Source organism: Mesocricetus auratus, unplaced genomic scaffold (assembly GCF_017639785.1).
Source record: "Mesocricetus auratus isolate SY011 unplaced genomic scaffold, BCM_Maur_2.0 Super-Scaffold_4256, whole genome shotgun sequence".
NCBI classification, from domain to species: domain Eukaryota; kingdom Metazoa; phylum Chordata; class Mammalia; order Rodentia; family Cricetidae; genus Mesocricetus; species Mesocricetus auratus.
In genome coordinates, this window is record NW_024429182.1 from 5,970,539 (window position 1) to 5,987,298 (window position 16,760).

General features: G+C 44.3%; 1 protein-coding gene across 4 annotated transcripts in view; it reads right to left on the bottom strand.

The window, feature by feature from the left end:
- Positions 1-1,321: 1,321 nt before the first annotated feature.
- Positions 1,322-16,760, bottom strand: part of Acsl5 (acyl-CoA synthetase long chain family member 5) — a 44,058-nt gene continuing 28,619 nt past the window's right edge. For all 4 annotated transcript variants that reach the window (XM_040742680.1, XM_040742684.1, XM_040742699.1 and 1 more), the window contains 15 exons: positions 16,512-16,544; positions 16,377-16,428; positions 15,600-15,673; positions 14,692-14,769; positions 13,428-13,562; positions 10,399-10,533; positions 9,537-9,632; positions 7,343-7,415; positions 7,064-7,152; positions 6,688-6,804; positions 4,164-4,307; positions 3,585-3,686; positions 3,024-3,095; positions 2,408-2,549; positions 1,322-1,567 (listed from right to left, as the gene is read on the bottom strand). In XM_040742680.1, coding sequence (XP_040598614.1) covers positions 2,409-2,549; positions 3,024-3,095; positions 3,585-3,686; positions 4,164-4,307; positions 6,688-6,804; positions 7,064-7,152; positions 7,343-7,415; positions 9,537-9,632; positions 10,399-10,533; positions 13,428-13,562; positions 14,692-14,769; positions 15,600-15,673; positions 16,377-16,428; positions 16,512-16,544 — 1,341 coding nt within the window. In that variant the 3' untranslated portion in view covers positions 1,322-1,567; position 2,408. The remainder of the gene's footprint in view (positions 1,568-2,407; positions 2,550-3,023; positions 3,096-3,584; positions 3,687-4,163; positions 4,308-6,687; positions 6,805-7,063; positions 7,153-7,342; positions 7,416-9,536; positions 9,633-10,398; positions 10,534-13,427; positions 13,563-14,691; positions 14,770-15,599; positions 15,674-16,376; positions 16,429-16,511; positions 16,545-16,760) is intronic.

Here is a 16,760-nt window from a genome sequence, read left to right on the forward strand (position 1 = left end):
GTTTTCACTCAAACGTGTATTTTCTTTTTTCTGAGTGAAAAGGCTTCTCTTGTGTCCGTATGGAAACACGCCCTACTACCCTGTGCAGACTTGGCCTCTTGAATCATGAGTCTTAAGACATGACATATTCAATTCCATATATGAGCTCTGTTATTAGGAGACTGACTTAACAGCTTTACAGCTAATGAGAGTTACTAGACACTGCTATGTCTACTTTAATATCAAAACCTGAAGTTTGTGCAAATACTAGGATCTAAGCATAAAGGCGAGCTTGTCAAAAAAGTAGAGGTATAGAAGAAAGCCTACATCTGCACTCTTGTAAACTGATTGACTGTTACTTAATTCTTTGCACTGAGGGAACTGAAATCTTCCGGGGTCACTTTAGTAGGTAAGAGTAAGAGATGGGTGCTTTTTACACCATTGCAGGAGCAGCAGGTGAACAAACGTGTCAGATAAATCATTGCTGAAGGCAAGGTGGTCTTGTGTTGATATAGCCAATAAGGAGATGAGTCGTGCCTGTGGAAGTGTCGGCATTTTTGACAGAAACAGCAAGTACACACTGCGGTGCGCCTGGCATGCTTAAAGAACAATGAGGCCACCATTTAGGTCAGATGGATTGAGGGGCATATTGAGATGGAAGTCAGAGCTGAGACGGCTCCAGACCACCTTGAGTATTCTAAATTCCAGTTAGAAGCCAGAAAGGAATAGATGTTAAGACTATAGTACAACAGCCAGCTCTGGTGGCACACCTTTAATCTCAGCACTGCAGAGGCTGGTGGATCTGAATTATAGGCCAGCCTGGTCTACATAGAAAGTTCTAGGCTACTCAGGGCTATCGTGAGACCCTATCTAAGAAGAGAGTGAGAGAGCCATACAACAAAGTAAAGGCAACAATGTGAGCATGCTTGGAGCATAACTCTGCCTTACAGGTTTATTACTCTGAACTGTGCGATAGGACAAGAGAAGCCGGGCCTATTAGTCTTCCCAAGTTTGCTGCATGCTAGACTCATCCGAGGACCTCATAACAATCCCGGGCAGTATATTTGATTTTGAGATAGAGTCTCATTATGTAGCTCAAACTAGCCTCAGACCTGCAGCAATCCTGCCTTGGCCTCCTGAATGTTCTCATTGTAGGTGTGTGTCACCACATCTGGCTACAGAGCTATGTAACTCAGGGATCCCAGAGAAGTGCCCAGTCATATTTTCAAATCAAGTGACTCTAGTGTACAGCCAAAATGTAAGAAATCGGCTGATTTTTTTACTGATTCCTGTTTAGCACTGCTTCTCATCACAATCCACAGGATAGCAAGCACAACGTAAATATCTGCAATAGTTTATTCCAAAGATTTGACATTTACAAGTAGAGGCACCACATGCTATATGGCAATAAGATACTGCAGGAATTGGAGTCCAGGGAGAAAGAGCCGGAGGTCCCTTCACAGAAGACAGGCTTTCAGTTCAAGCTTCATGCTCGTCCACAGACCTCTGTTCGCAGTGCAGGAGAGTAGCTCGTTGCTTGCCTCATTTACTGGAAAAGTTCACTGGCCATAGCTTCCAGCTCAGCAAACTGTAGGGACACAGACAGTATCAAAAGCTGCCACTGCACATAACACTTTAGAACAGCAGTCTCCTTAGACACTGTCATGTTTAATATTCCCAACTCAGAAGTCTGTCTAGGAGCCAGAAGCAACGCTTTGTTATACCACCTTGCCCCTTCATTGCATAAGCGTTGATGTACGCAGAAGTGTGTAGAAGTTGTCTCATAAATAGGATTAGTGTAAGTGACAGGTTAAAATTCAAATTAGTTTCATGGAGCAATTGAAAAACAAGAATTATCAAGTAAAAATCTCTTGATCTGTTAGAGCGGCAGTTCTCAACCTGTGGATCATGACTCCCTTGGAGATCACATATCAAATACTTAAATGTTAAAATTCATAACAGTAGCAATAGTACAGTTATGACGTAGCAATGAAATTTATGGTTGGGGTCACCACAACTTGAAGAACTGTATTGAAGTCACAGCATTAAGGAAGGCTGAGAAGCACTGTTAGTGCTTAGCACTCGTGGAAGTGCTGAGCTGCTGGCCAGCAGGGACCTTATGAAGCAAGGAGACTACCTAGAGGGTCCCCAGGGCTCTAGAACTAGTGATCAGTAGTCAAGATGGCACTGGAATGACGATCGTAACAGAACAAAAGCTGGGACCCTGAAGAACAGCATGTTGATTAAGTAGCCCTAAGACCTAAAATGTCAGCCAAGGCTAAGCTGGGAGGAGTGGGCTTTTATTCTTGGCCACTATCTCACAGCTTGAGAGTTCAGTAGATAACAGGAATGAGGAAAAGATAAAAGGAGGGACAGGCTTGAATGCATGCTTTGGCTTCTTGGAGTCCCCCTGCAGTGCACGCCTTACCCTACTCCTGGATACTCTCATAGAGGCTCTTGATTTGGGTCTGGAAGAATTTGGCGAGCTCCACTCGTTTCGCTTTCAGGGTTGGCGTCAAAAGCCCATTTTCGATGGAGAATGGCTCTGGGTGGACAAGGATGCCTTTGACCTGGAAGGTGGACACATGTCGATTGTTGGCAATTCATCAGCAAAGTGCCCCCAACCCCTCCATGCACTGCAATGTTTATTTCACCCCATGAAGGAAAAGACACAGACCCATGTCCCTCCTGAGAGGATGCCTTCTGTAGTCCAGGTCACTGTATAGCTGAGGATCATCATGATCCTCTGATCCCCCTCCCCCACCTGAGCAGTGCTGAGGTCACCAGTATCCCCCACCACGTATGGCTCATGCAGCACTGGAGGTTAACCAATGCATGCTGGGTAAGCACTCTACCAACTGAGCCGTACTGGACATTTGGATAAATGGAATAGGAAGAATGAAAAACAGACAGCAAAGGGGACAGAACACATAACTATAAACCGAAAGTCCCATGGAAGTTAAAAGGCTTGAAACCAATATAACTGGGAGCTTTCAACTCTCTAGTGGCACTTGAGGGATCAGGAGGACATCAACAGTACAGACCTGTTCAAAGGATTTCAGGCCACCGTCTTTCCCAATTTTCTGCAAGTCTTGTAAAATAGCTTCCTTTACACTCTAAAATGAAAAAACGTCACTTAGAGCAGGTATGTCTAAGGAGGCTTAAATGGAAGGCGAGGCAAAAACTAACTGGCAATGCCTAAAAGATATGGATAAAATTGAGATACAAAAAAAAAATACGTTGAAGCAGGCCATGTACTTTGCATTCACCAAAGGAAACCGGCAACGGGAAAGGCCAACCCCGAGGCTAACAGGTTGTCTCTATGGCACTTTTTCAGTCTCTTCTACACTGTTTTCTCTCCCAAGCAGCACAAAACAGAAAACAGCAATTTGTGTTTTACTTTCTCCGTTCTGTTTTTCAGTCTAATAAAACTATTAAGTCCATCCCATCTAGGGTGCGGTTACCTCCAGGGAGGAGGCTCAGAGAGCCCAGGTTGGGCCTCCTCCCTGCCACAGCCGGCCATGAGGACTCATTCAATGGCCACGCTTACTTGATGAGCAGTTCTCAGCCATGCTTACTTGGACAACATTTTGAGCCATGCTTACTTGGTTTTGGCACAGTTCTTCAAAGGATCCCTTCACCCCAATCTTGGCTGCAAATGAGGGAAGCGAATCGGGATCAGGAACCACTACTCCTACCAGGAACGACTGCGGGAAGGAATATGGATTATTATAACAGGCCAGACATCCGGACTCACCTGGTGCTTAGTTTTCTACACCATACAGTCTTCCACTCCGCACTCCACTGCAAAGGTGTTCTAGACACAACTGACTCTTCAAAGAGCAGTTGTCATTAAGCTCCAAGAATCCTGAGCAATCTGTGTTGAAACTCACCATTCCCAACCCCTACAAAACCGGTTTGAAGTGCAGTATATAAAGGACACGTGACAGAGGAGCTCCTCAGAGGGGACACCAAGGGTCCCGAGCACAAAGCCGTGTGAGGTGAAAGCCATCTCTTAAAATAGTTGTTTTAGTAATCCCAACAAATTATTTCATGGATGTTTATGGTTCAGAATGTAGTTTTGTAGTCGTAAGCTGGGCTGTCTTATCGGGACACAGCTATACAAATGTCCTATGACTATGAGATCCAACCAACATAGGCCATCCCTGAAACTGGTGTGTTACCCGTAAGCTCTCCCCATGGATAAAAACTTGCAATACTGGTCTGCTCCTGGTGTAAACATTTTCTATCTTCTCTGGAGCAATGTATTCTCCTTGCGCCAACTTGAAGATATTCTTCTTCCGGTCAATGATCTTCAGAGTTCCATTCTGTATGAGGCAGATAAAGGCATCTGTGTTGAAGCCTTGGAGATGGTGTCAGTAGGAAGGTGGGAAAGCCACAGGCACTGTCCTTATTTAAAATGATTACTCTAGAGATTTTCTGTTGTTTCTCTCTCTTGGCTTTGGAGAAATAAGAAGTGGCTTCCACAAAGCCTGTCCACAGAAAGCCAACCAGCAAGCCTCAGGGAAAGTCCCAGGGGCCTGCTGGGTTATGCGAATGGCGGCCTCATTTAGTGAAGATATTCTGCAGCTCTCAGTTTCCAGTAACTTATTTCCAGCTCCATCTCAAGAACTCTGAGAAATGGAGGCGTTATCTTTTACTAAACTGCTTAATTAATGATTTTGCTCTCCCTGCCATGTTTACTTCCTGTTAAATTCAGGCTGAAACAGTTGCCTGCTGCTGACCAAGCCAGTCAATAATTGGGCTTGTTAGCACAGGAGTAGAGCTGGCAGGGCCCTAACCACCATCACAGGTCATTCGCTGCTGCGTTTCCCTGAACTTAGTTTCTCTGAGGAGCTTATCTTCTTAGGGATTTGAACTGTAGAACTGGGACACGGAGCAAGCACAGCCCACATGATCACACCATAAGTAGGGCTTTATACTGAAACTGATAAATAATAAGCAGCCTTTTATCACCCATGTGGGGAGCCGTATCTACTGCTTGCATCCTAGACTTAGAGCAGGGGCCACTGATTAAACAAACACATTAAACCTAACCGTTAAAGTATATCATGAGGACTGTGTGTCTTTGGGAATCTTCGTATTCAAGTGTTCTTCCTAGTCAAGCCTTCTGAATCTCTCTTAAATCTTGAATAATGAGCAAGAAGGTGTTTGAGGCTCGTGGTGGTGGCGCACACCTTTAATCCCAACACTCAAAAGGCAGAAGCAAGTGGATCTCTGTGAGTTCGAGGTCAGCCTGGTCTACACAGAACTAGTTCCAGGACAGCTAGATCTACAAAGAGAAACCCTGTCTCGAAAAAACAAAAACAAAAAAAGGTGTTTGACAAGCTAGTTATAGCCTCATTCCCCTAATCTTAGTAGATAAAAAAAAAAAATACACAAGGAAGCAAACCCTTGAAAAATTCCTCCGTAGGAGTTTTGAGAAAACATGAGATTGGCAGCAACTACTACCAATTGTTTACCAGGAAGCTAAGCTATAAAACAGTCTCTGTGACTGCCACAGAGAAGGCTGAAGGTCAGTGAGAGGCAGACATTAGATGTGGGATAATCTTGTTCACTGGAAAGATTTGCCACTCATATTGGTTTAATAAAATGCTGATTGGCCAGTAGCCAGGCAGGAAGTATAGGCAGGGCTACCAGCCTAGGAGAATTCTGGAAAGAGGACAGGCAGGGATACAGTCACCAACCAGATGCAGAGGAAGCAAAATGAGAATGCCATACTAAGAAAAGGTACCAAGCTATGTAGCTAAACATAGATAAGAATTATCTGTTAATTTAAGTTGTAAGAGTTTGTTAGTAATAAGCCTGAGCAATAGGCCAAACAGTTTATAATTAACATATGCCTCTGTGTTTTATTGGGACTAAACGGCTGCAGGACCTGGCAGGACAGAAACTTCCATCTACATTAGCCTGTGTAAACACATCGTTTAGAATTCTCATTCCTCAGTTTTGATATTTCCCCATGAATTAATTAGACAAAAAAAGAAAACACTCCTTTGAAACACACAATAGAAAAAAGTTGTAGGTGCATGAAGCTGTCAAACAATTTCTACCTCGAGAAATGTAGGACAAAAAGGGTTCAGGGAAATGGAAAAGAATACTACATTTATCCACCTCTTTCCTAGAGAAGTCACTTAATTTTTCCCTGGTCATGAACCAGCCTTTTCCATTGCCAAGGAAATCATGTCAACTCTGAGGTCCAGGATGATCTAACACTAAAGTATCCCACTTTAGGGTTGTGTCTAGACACACCATCGGTACCACTACCTATGCTGTACGTGTTATATTTGACAAGAAATATGGAAAGAAGAGAGCCTTTCAGTTGGTTCACTTTTTGGTGTATTCCGTAACATGTGGTCAAAACCAGGTAAGTGCTCTGGCCTAGAGGGAAGACTAGAGTTGGCATCTTCTAATCACACGTCAGCCAATTTTTTCTGGATTTTACACCATCAGTCCATAAGAGAGCTAGGACTAGAGCATAGATCTCCCGATTCCCAATCTAGGGTCTTCAGTTGGCACTCTCCTCTCTTTATACTTGAAGGAAATCACACAAAAGGAGACCACGGAGCTATTTCCCTACAGCTGACCCAGCCGGTTAAGTTCACATGCTTATCCCTCTTGCAACAAGTAGATTATTCTCCCCAGTCCCATAGCGGAGACTCCTAGAAGTTACAGAGAAATACCCACTGGAAGCCAGCGACCAATGTCTCCAGTGTGAAGCCAGCCATCCTTGTCCAGTGCTTCCTGGGTCTTCTCCGGGTCCTTTAGGTAGCCTTGGAACACATTGTTGCCTTTGATGCAGATCTGTGTCCCAGACAGTAAAGGGAGGAAGGCAATAGAAGTGAGTGCTACTTGTACCTTAGGAAACACCTGCTCGGACCCAGTTCACTTGGTGGCTTCCACTACAGTGTGGAGGCTCTTTCGGTACTCACTGTAGGAAAACGCAGCCCGCTGATCTTGTATTCCTTCCTGAAACTTGAGTCAAACCTAAGCCCACAGCTATGTGCCCTCTGGACTAAGCTCCCCACTGTGATTATCTGAGTGCTGGGCATGACCTACCCACCTCGCCTTCGTTGTTCACTGAAAAGTAGTTCATGTCAGCCACGTCTTCCAGCTTCACAAAATTGCAAGCCACTGGAGTCCCGACATGACCTAAAACATACCAGACATTCCAGGCTAAGCAACTATAAAACAAGAGTGTTTCCCAGGTGCTTATGGGATTGATTCTAAGAATGGGAACAGGACTTGAGTTTGCCACGTACACATTTGTCCAAAATTATCTAAATGCCCAGACCATGGTTCAGTTAGAAGCCTTCTCCCAACCAGGAGGTGGAAAACCCACCTGCCGACCAGTCCCCGGGTGACGTAATTGTACATCCAGCTGTGCATTCTGTTTGGCCATAAGCTTCAAACACCTGGGAAACCAAAGAACAGCTTTGAGACTTAAGATAAAGGATGGCTGGCCATGCCTTATGACCAAGGCAGGTAAGCAGGCTATAGCAACAAGAGCTGGAGATAGTTTTGTGAAATCTTGAAAACATACCCAGCTGCTAGTTCTTCACAACTGGGGCTTCATTATGGAACAAGAGCATTCAGAAACAAACCAAAGTACAGAAACCTACATGAGAACTGTGACCCAGCAGGTATGTGGGAAATGCAAATTATTGACTAATTGATAGACAGCCCAGTGGCCATTGGACTTAGCCTGGGCAATAGAGCACCTCCAAAGGAAACAAGAAACAATGGTGTGCTTCTTGAGGGAAGAGCCGGAACCTTGATAGAGACCGAGGTCCGCAAACTCTGTGCATAGGGCAAGATGAAATATTCTGTGCTTTGGGAGACATCTAGCCTCTGTCTCAACAGCTTAACTCTGCCGGTGTAACATAAAAGCAATCACAGACCTTGTGTAACTGATGGGGCTAGCTGAGTCCCTGTACGTTTTCAACTATAAGGCAGGCAGTGGGCACAGTACTATAGTTGCTAACCCTCACAGAGAGAAGATCATCTTGACCAAAGAAAGGCTGGTGGCTGGAAGCAAGATGATAGACTACTGCAGTCAGAGGTGTGGCCTGCAATCGGCAGGGTTGGTAGAGATAAAGAGAGATGCTGAGAAGATATCTCTGGGAAGGGGTTGGAAGCAGAACTTTCTATTAGTCTTTGGGACTGAAAAGAAAGAAAGGTACTAAGAGTGGCCAAGAGGGTGGCAGTTTGAAAGCCCCAAAGACCTGTCACTGACTGGTACCAGCCTTTCGATACTGGGCACATATATGGGGGATGCTCTCTGTGAGGGTAAGCCCGAATCTGTTCTCTGTTGTGTTTGTGATACATGGCTGGCAGCATCAGCAAACTTGGTACTCCACTGGAATCGGAGAGAAAATACCCACAGCCAGATCTGTACATTTCAGGGGGGTGAAGCATAAATGAAAACATGTAAACCCAGAAAATCACAAGTGTGGGCACAGACAGTTTCAAGAAATCTCAGGGATTAGAAAAGTTTATAGGAGCTGGAGAGATATCTCAGAAGTTAAGAGCACTGGCTACTCTTGCAAAAGATCTATGTTAGGTTCCCAGCAGCTCAAAACCATCTGTAACCAGTTTCAAGGGATGCAGTAACAAGCCCCTAAGGCCAGCAGGCATGTAGGAGAACACCCATTTATATAAAATTAAAAGCTGTTAAATTATTTAAACAAAAAGCAACAAAAAATTTTAAAAGGAAAAAAAGAAAAGCCTGTCTTGGCAATTAAAAAAACATAATAGAAAAACATGCTTCAATTGACTTTTTTATATAGCTAAAAAAAAAGGCAAAAGAGAAAAGATGGACTACAAAAAAATGTCTAACATAGCAGAGATTAATTTTAAATGTATGCAGAACTCTTAGAAATAGGCAATGCAGCTTGTTTTCCGTAAGGAGCTCGTGGAAGAAATGCAAGTGTCCATGGGCAGAGAAGAAAAGCTTGGTATTAATAAAAGAAACAGCATGAAATGAAATATTCCATTTAGAGGCAACTAACTGGCTGAAAATTTTTTTCGGCAAGTGTGTGGGGAATGATACTTCAAGTATTACCTGAATGTATGAAAAAGGACAAGACCAGCCTGAAAGTTTGGTGATGTAAACACGTATTAGGCAAGATTGGCAAGACAGGTAAAGGCACTTATTCCCAAACATGAGGATCTAAATTCCACCCTTGAGACTCACATGGTGAAAGAGGAGAACCAAAACTTTTCATTTGTCCTGACTGCCACACAGTGCTGTGGCTGTGGGCAGAAATGTCTACCAATAGTCACCCATCACCAGACTGATACCAGCCAACAGGAGGCCATCAGATACTGCTAACCACTCTTGGGTAAGGAGTACAGTGAGTGAAACAGGAGGCCATGGGTGTACTGGAACACTGACCCCGTGTGTGTAAAGATTCCTAGAGTTGACACATGAAGATGTGAGTAGTAGGGTTGGGTAATTTGTGTAAGCACTTTTCATTTACGACTTTATTTTTATTCGAATGGTGTGCACCACTGATGTCAATGTGAAATCTTACCGGACATCCCATTGCAGCCCGGAAGAATGTCAAGACAGAAGTGGAGATGGGGGCAGCTCCGGTGATCATGAGGCGAACCTTCCCACCCAGGCTGTTCTGTTTGGTGGAAACAAAAAAGAGCTGTTGAGCCCCTGCTCCTGGCTTCATTTTCCTCTACTGCAAAATGGGTGAAGTCACACACCCAGCTCTCTGACTTGGTTGGCTTATAAGCATTTACACTGTAGCCTGACACTCTAGAGAAAAAAAAATCACTTAAATCGCCAACGTGCCTGGGAGATCTGTGTTCTTCTTTTTGTTCATATCACTTACAAACTCAACAAAACAGATTAAGACAATAATAGAGAACGCTAACACCTACATTAAAACTGTTTTATGCTTTCTCACTACGCTTTAGTGGCACAAGAGTGATCTCAAAAGGTAGCAGCAGGGCCGGGGAGGTGGCCCAGTGGGTAAGGCAGCACCTGCTATGCAAGCATGAAAACCGGAGTCCACACACTCAGAGCTAACTCAAAGGTGGATGCCCTGGCGCACACCTGTAATCCCAACTCTCCCCTATGACCAGATGGGAAGTGAGTACAAGAGAACCCTAGAAGTTATCAGGCCAACTAGTAGCCCCGTGTGAACAGGAGAGATCCAGTCTTAGACAAGGTAGGTGAGGCTTGATACCTGAGTTGTCCTCTGAACCCCACACATACACCGTGGCACAGGCTTTCCACCACCACCCATGCCCAAACACACACATGTACACACACAGGCAAAGAGGCACAAAGACGATCTCTAGTCAGGGTGTCCCCGAAACCTGAGACGAGAGGAGGATGCTGAGTGGCAGCCAGCCCTGGTGCCCAGGACCCGCTCAGCTTACTTGGATCTTTGAGAAGACGAGCTTGTCCCACAAACTGTTCCGTCGACTGATGCCATTTTTCACTTCGTTGAATTTACTCATGATGGCCAGGTTCAACAAGAACCTCTTCAAGGGTGTCTTGGCTTCATTTTGTACCTGGAGGATGATATGCAAGGCGTCAGCCCACCTAGAGGCAAACACCCTGATGGACGAATATCGGATAGGATGTCTTCTGCTTCTGCCATGCTTTTTCCTGTTTGCCGCTGTCCTCTTTCTCCGGTACCCGGCATGGTGTGAATGGGTGTGGGGAAGTTCCCCACGGCCTGTAATGTAGTGTGTTTATCTGGTGGAAACTCCCCGTTCTTCTGGGCATTTTTACCTGTGGGTTAGTATGAAGATGATTTCCTCCTAAGCTGTCCTGGTTAACTGAAGCCATGATTTTATACAATAACTGTGTTAGTTTAAGTAAGATTTTGATGACTGAGGTTTAAATAAATATAGTAAGGGATTGTGACAGAGGTTAGTTTAGTGGAAAAAATTAACTTATGTAAAGGTAGGATGAAATGTTGCCCCTGCCTTTGATAAAGCGGGAGCTGCCGAGGATAAAAAATAAAACCAGGAGGTGTCACCCAGCTGGGACACACAAGCTTCTATTGAGGAGCAGCATAGACAGTGGCTTAGGTTAATGATTAAGAAAAACAGTTGAGTCACAGAAGCCCAGCTAGTTGAAATTCTTTAATCTTAGTGTTAGGAGATGTGTTCACAGATTTGGGGGTGCATCATAGCTGCAACAAAAGTTCAAAAATAACAAGGTTAGACTAGATGTTTTTGTCAAATAGCTTTAAAGGTGAAAAACCCAAGAAGACAATCTAAAGGTTTAGAAAGGCACATAGTTGAATGATGAACTCCTTAAGGTCAGGGAACAAGAGCAAAGCAGCCCAATTACCATCAGCAGACACGCCTCTCTTGCTAGGATTGGGTGATGACCAAGGTGATGTTTAATTCCTCATCCCCATTTCTGCCCTCAGCCTCCTGATATTAAAAACTACTGATGAGTGGGTACGCACATTAAAGATTCAAAGTTAGAGCTGACTGTTGTTCCTGTATAAAAGTTTAGGTTTGCGATTCCTCTAAGACTGCATTTCAAGGTTAAGTAATAACATGATTGGTTCTTTCGTTATCACTGCAGTATCCAGCCTGCCAGTAAAACAATTGATGAGAAGGATACCTCACTTCTGTCAATCTGTAACAAGATGTTTGGGTATGGATGTATGTGGGTTCTTGGGATAATTTGTTTTTCACCTATAATATGTAAAATGTTTAATTATGTTAAGGGATATGGAAAACATGCTGGCTTTTTTTTAAAACTTATATTCATTGTAGTCATTCACTTGAAAAATAGAATGTAACCACATTGTAATTTTTATGTTGCTTGAAAATTTTTGCTGGGGTACATAAGCTGTAAAAGAAAAAATAAGATGGAAAACATCAAGAATGAGAGAATAAGGAAGAATAAAGGTAGGGGAAGAAGGAAAAAATCAAGAGAGAGAGGAGTGACATTTCTGGAGAGATGTAAAAATAGAGAATACAGAGAGAGAATGCAAAAGATTAAAGAATAGGTCTGAAGGAAACCACCAAGAGTGTGAGTGTCTTTTCCCATAGCCCCTCAGATAAAAGTCACAGTACGCTGACTCCATTGAGCCCTGCATTTCTGGAGGCTGGCCCCCCAGGCAGTGAAACAGAACCATGGCCACACTCTGAAACAAGTGAAGTCACCACATAATGCATAGTCCCTGACCTCGCAGACTCCTGGTCCCTGGGAAACAACTTCAACAACCCAGATAAAAAAATCAAAAAAGATGGCTGCCACCACCACTGGTTAAAAAATCAGAAAAGAAATCATGCAGTGGGCATGGCCACCCTGTGGCTTTTGATCTAGTAGCCCAGAGACAGGCTTGGGAGCCTTTTAAACTTAGTGTCACCTCTCCTCCCCTGAGCTTCAGTGACATTTACATGTCCTCCAAATCTGGAGAATGACCGTCTTTACAAGAAATGTCCTTTCGTCCCTCACAAAATCCAACCAAAATCCCTACTGGCATAATCCTCCCCTTTGGGCTTACACATTTGATATCACTTTCCCAAATCCGTTATTATTTTCCATGTTCTCATTGTGACTCTGGTCTATCAACTACACTCCTCTGTGAGAAGAACACCCACAGAAACTTCTAGTATTTTCTAAATTAAAGCCTAACCTGTACTCCAACGTTTAGCAAGGGCCTTTCCATACTGAACGTCGCACTCATGGACATGGGAGTTCTTCCAGGCGCCTCTCCTGGTTTGTACTTCTACTTACAGGCCCCGAACAGGCAATGGCTCTTCATCCTCATCGCCCCAGTTCAGGCTGTGGTCCAGGCTGTGAGAGTCTGCTCAGGCTTGTGACATCATTTAGCCGTGTCTTTCCATCTGATTCTCAGACACATGAAATGCTGTCTACTTCATGCTGGCCCGATGCTCCTTAACCACAAACTGCTCGCCTTTAACAGTCCCAGGACTACCCACTCCTGACGTCACTAGCGAAAAGCTATGACTGGAAACTCATCTAATAAAGATCTCCATTTTACCAAGTATGCTCCACGTTCAAGTTGTTTATCATGTGTTAATATTTCAAAATATGTCCTCTCAAAAACAAAAAAAGGTTCAGTAATACAAACTAGAACCATAGCAATCACCATAACGATCCCACAGTCTGAGGAGGGGCTGGGAGAATTGCCAACAATGCTTCCAGCATCTGTACGTCATCTGTGTTCTAGAGCACTGTTCATTCTCACTACAGCTCAGTTTGGCCTCTGGTAAGACTGAATGGCAATATCAGAAGGAGAGGTGAGGCCCAAGGCATATGAGTAACGGCATCATATCCTTGGGTTCCAGGCCTGTGGCATAACTTGGCTTACGTCAATACTTGCTGGGGCTGGGACAGAGGTAGAATTAATGCTGTCGGGATGCAGCCCCCAGAGCATCTCAGAACAGTCCCGACGGCACAGGGCTCATACCTTATCATAGACCCTGTTAAGGAGTCGAGGCACCGTGGGGAACACGGTGGGTTTCAAAACCTTCATGTCGTCAGGTAGCAACCGGATGTCTCCTTGGAAGAACCCAACTTTGCCTCCACAGGAAAATATGACAGCCTGAAACAAGATAGGAGACAGGGCTCAGAGCCACAGATCACTGTAGGCAGAGCTTATCTCTAACGGAATTAAGAAAGTAAGCAGAAATCCATGGGCATTTCCCTTGGCCTAACCCCTGCTTCCTACCAACCCAGATGCCTTGGTATCTCTGAGATGCTCCTCCCAATAAAGGATGGAAACGTATTACTGTTGAGGTGGCAAGACAGATAACAAACTGGGAGACCCTGGGTCCCGCCCTAAGGCTCCACCACAGCTCTGTGTGCCGGCCTAAGATACCATCCTCCAAAAGACACACTCATCGGTGGTACTAAGAATCTCCTCTGCTAGTTAAAATAGAAAGAAAAAATGCCTTCAGTTAAGACCATCCCAATTTGAGAAATGCTAAAATATACGAAAAGTTTTGTTACAATCACTGTGGCATTTTATGTATCAGCCAATCACATCCTGAATAAAGAGATACTTGGGCAGAGAGAGTGGAAAGACCTTCCACTCACAGCACCTGTGGTTTTGAAAGCTCAGCGCTTCTTTTGTTCTCAAATCAGTTTTAGAATGGCCGCAAATTTGTAGACCATTCCCAACAGGGACACACATTGTGCCTGGCAATACCACCTTACCCATTCAAGTAGGAGGCACCAATGCTCCTTGGTGACAGCTGGCCCTTACACACTCAAGTGGGAGGTACCAATGCTCCTTGGGGACAGCTGCCCTTACACATTCGAGTGGGAAGTACCAATGCTCCTTGGGGACAGCTGGCCCTTGGTCTGGGTCACATGTTCCTTCCCTGGTCCCTCTGTGGACACTTTTTGTCTAACCCTGGACCCTCTCAAAATGCTAACCAACAAGAAGTATGAAAGAAGACACAATGTCTGGTGAGTCGCCTCAGGATTAAGGAAAGACAGACAGTATGCACTGTGTCAAGTCAGGAGCAAGTATTAGCCTCCTTAGGTACGCAGAGTTTCTGCACGAAGGCTCTCAGGAAGTCGGGGCGCTACCATGATTTCAACACAGGATGCAATGGCATGCCTGTGTTTGATTCACTAGAGAAAGGGCTGTACTGGCTTTTAAATAAATGTAGGACCAACAAGTCAGAAGCCCCCTTTCCTACACACAAGGCACGCAGGACACTCACCTGAACAACCCTCTCAAACATGTGGGCCAAGGGAAGATAGGATATGGTCACGTCCTCGGGAGTGGGTTGGAAGATAGGCTGTAGAAGAGGGAACACAGGAACAGCAGTCAAAGCTAAGCTTCTCTTCCAATAGCGACTTAGAACTACCACTCTCACTCTCCTCTGAGTAAGCCTGGCTGACTGAAACCATCCCATCTAATTGAGACAGTGGTAGGGTAGATAAAAATAAATAAATAAAACTTGACATTTTGGCATCATCTTAAAATCCATAGCATACAAACGCCTCCCTGTGTACTCCTTGTATCCCACAACTCCCTTATGTTCTGTAACCATTAGCTGCGTTGAACTACGTGGAGTACAGGGAATAACATGGATCCTAAAAGACTGAGGCTTGATATGGAGTCCTAAAGACCACGTCAGTGTTTTTCATACCTGTTGCAGCTTACATGCAAAAGGCCCTGTAGGCGCATGTGTTTAAACAGTTTGGTCCTCAGGTAGTACTGCTCTTTCCTAAGGCTGTAGAGCTTTTAGGAGGCGGAGCCTCACTGGAGGAAGTGGATTACTTGGGGCTTGTCTTAAGGTCTAAGGCCCAGCCCCACTTCCTGTCTATGGACTCTGGACCCACCAAGATATAAGAGATCCCAGTTGCGCACACCTCACAAATGAAGCCGAGTGGCATCAAGCCTTCTCCTTCATGCTGGACTGTCAACTCCGCAAACGTTAAGCCAAAACAAGCCCTTCCTCCCTTAAGCAACTTATATTGGGTATTTTTTTTCACAGTAATGAGAAAAAATAGTAGACTTTTAACTGAATTTTCCCACTTGTGCTCCATCTAAATTCCTTAATTAAAAATCTTAACAGCTGATTCACATTTTAGTGAGGGCCTCGTTTTTTGACTGACCACTGACCTCCAGCAATCTGAGGAAAGCAGCCATGTTTGAAACAACATTCTGATGGGTTATCATAGCTCCTTTGGGGTCACCTGTAGGAAATCAGAGGCAAAAAGAAAGACCCTTAGTGTGGCTAATCGGTCAAGCTGGGCCTTAAAAGAAGCTGTTTTCAATTTGATTCCATTCTAGAGACAAAAGTGTGTCCTCTTGCTGTAGCTTTCTGGATTTGTATATGTCTCTGCTTAGCAATGATTCATGGCCCCGGAAATCCTACACTTATTATATTGTTGACCTCTTATGATACGGTACAGTCGCAATCTCAGATGACACCAGTCAAAAAGATTACAAACAAACCCTTCTTGTGTCATTTACATGTTTAAGACTTTATACCTAGGATTATCTAACAATACTGCTAATAAACTTCATAAACCAGGCATATTAGAATGGACCACAATAAACACAACTAAACCTTCTACTAAATGTTGTTGAATAAGGACACAACCATCTCAGTGGTGTGTGTTTTTTGAAACTCTCCCAGTGATATGTCTGATAGACACAGTGGAAGGGTAGAGCTGACATTTTGACACGGTCTTTAAGACTGCTGAAATCCATAGCATGTGAACATAGCCATATGTATTCAATGGAATCTATCTCTTATGCTTCTGTTTTTCTATCTGGGAATCCACTCATAAATGCCTCGGGTTGTAAGCAGGGCTAGTGGCAGGGTATGCTCCAGGGACTTGAGCCTTGTTTCCCGTTCCCTGGGAGCTTTGTCAAGGTCTCACAGGCACTGACCTGTAGTTCCACTGGTGAAGCAGACAACACTTAGGTTTTCTGGGTTTGGAGGCTGGACGAGAAGCACAGGAGTGTTAGTCTGCCATGAGCTGAGAATAGACTTTTACAAAACTCAAATTGAGGAAGAGCACTTACCACTGGCTTTTTGAAGTTCTCTTTGCCTAGATTCTACATGCACAGAAAATCAAGAAGAAGAAAGAGTTGTTGAGGATGGATAAACTTATGACAAGCTCAGCTCTCTTTCCCTGTTCCCAACTTCCTAATTTCCAACCTGGATTGGGTCCATAGCCAGTGTTGAAGGATAATGGGAGGACCAGATAGGAGCAGAAGGTTACTCAAGAACATTAATCTAAAGAAGGCAATCTCAAATGCCCTAACTTCTCA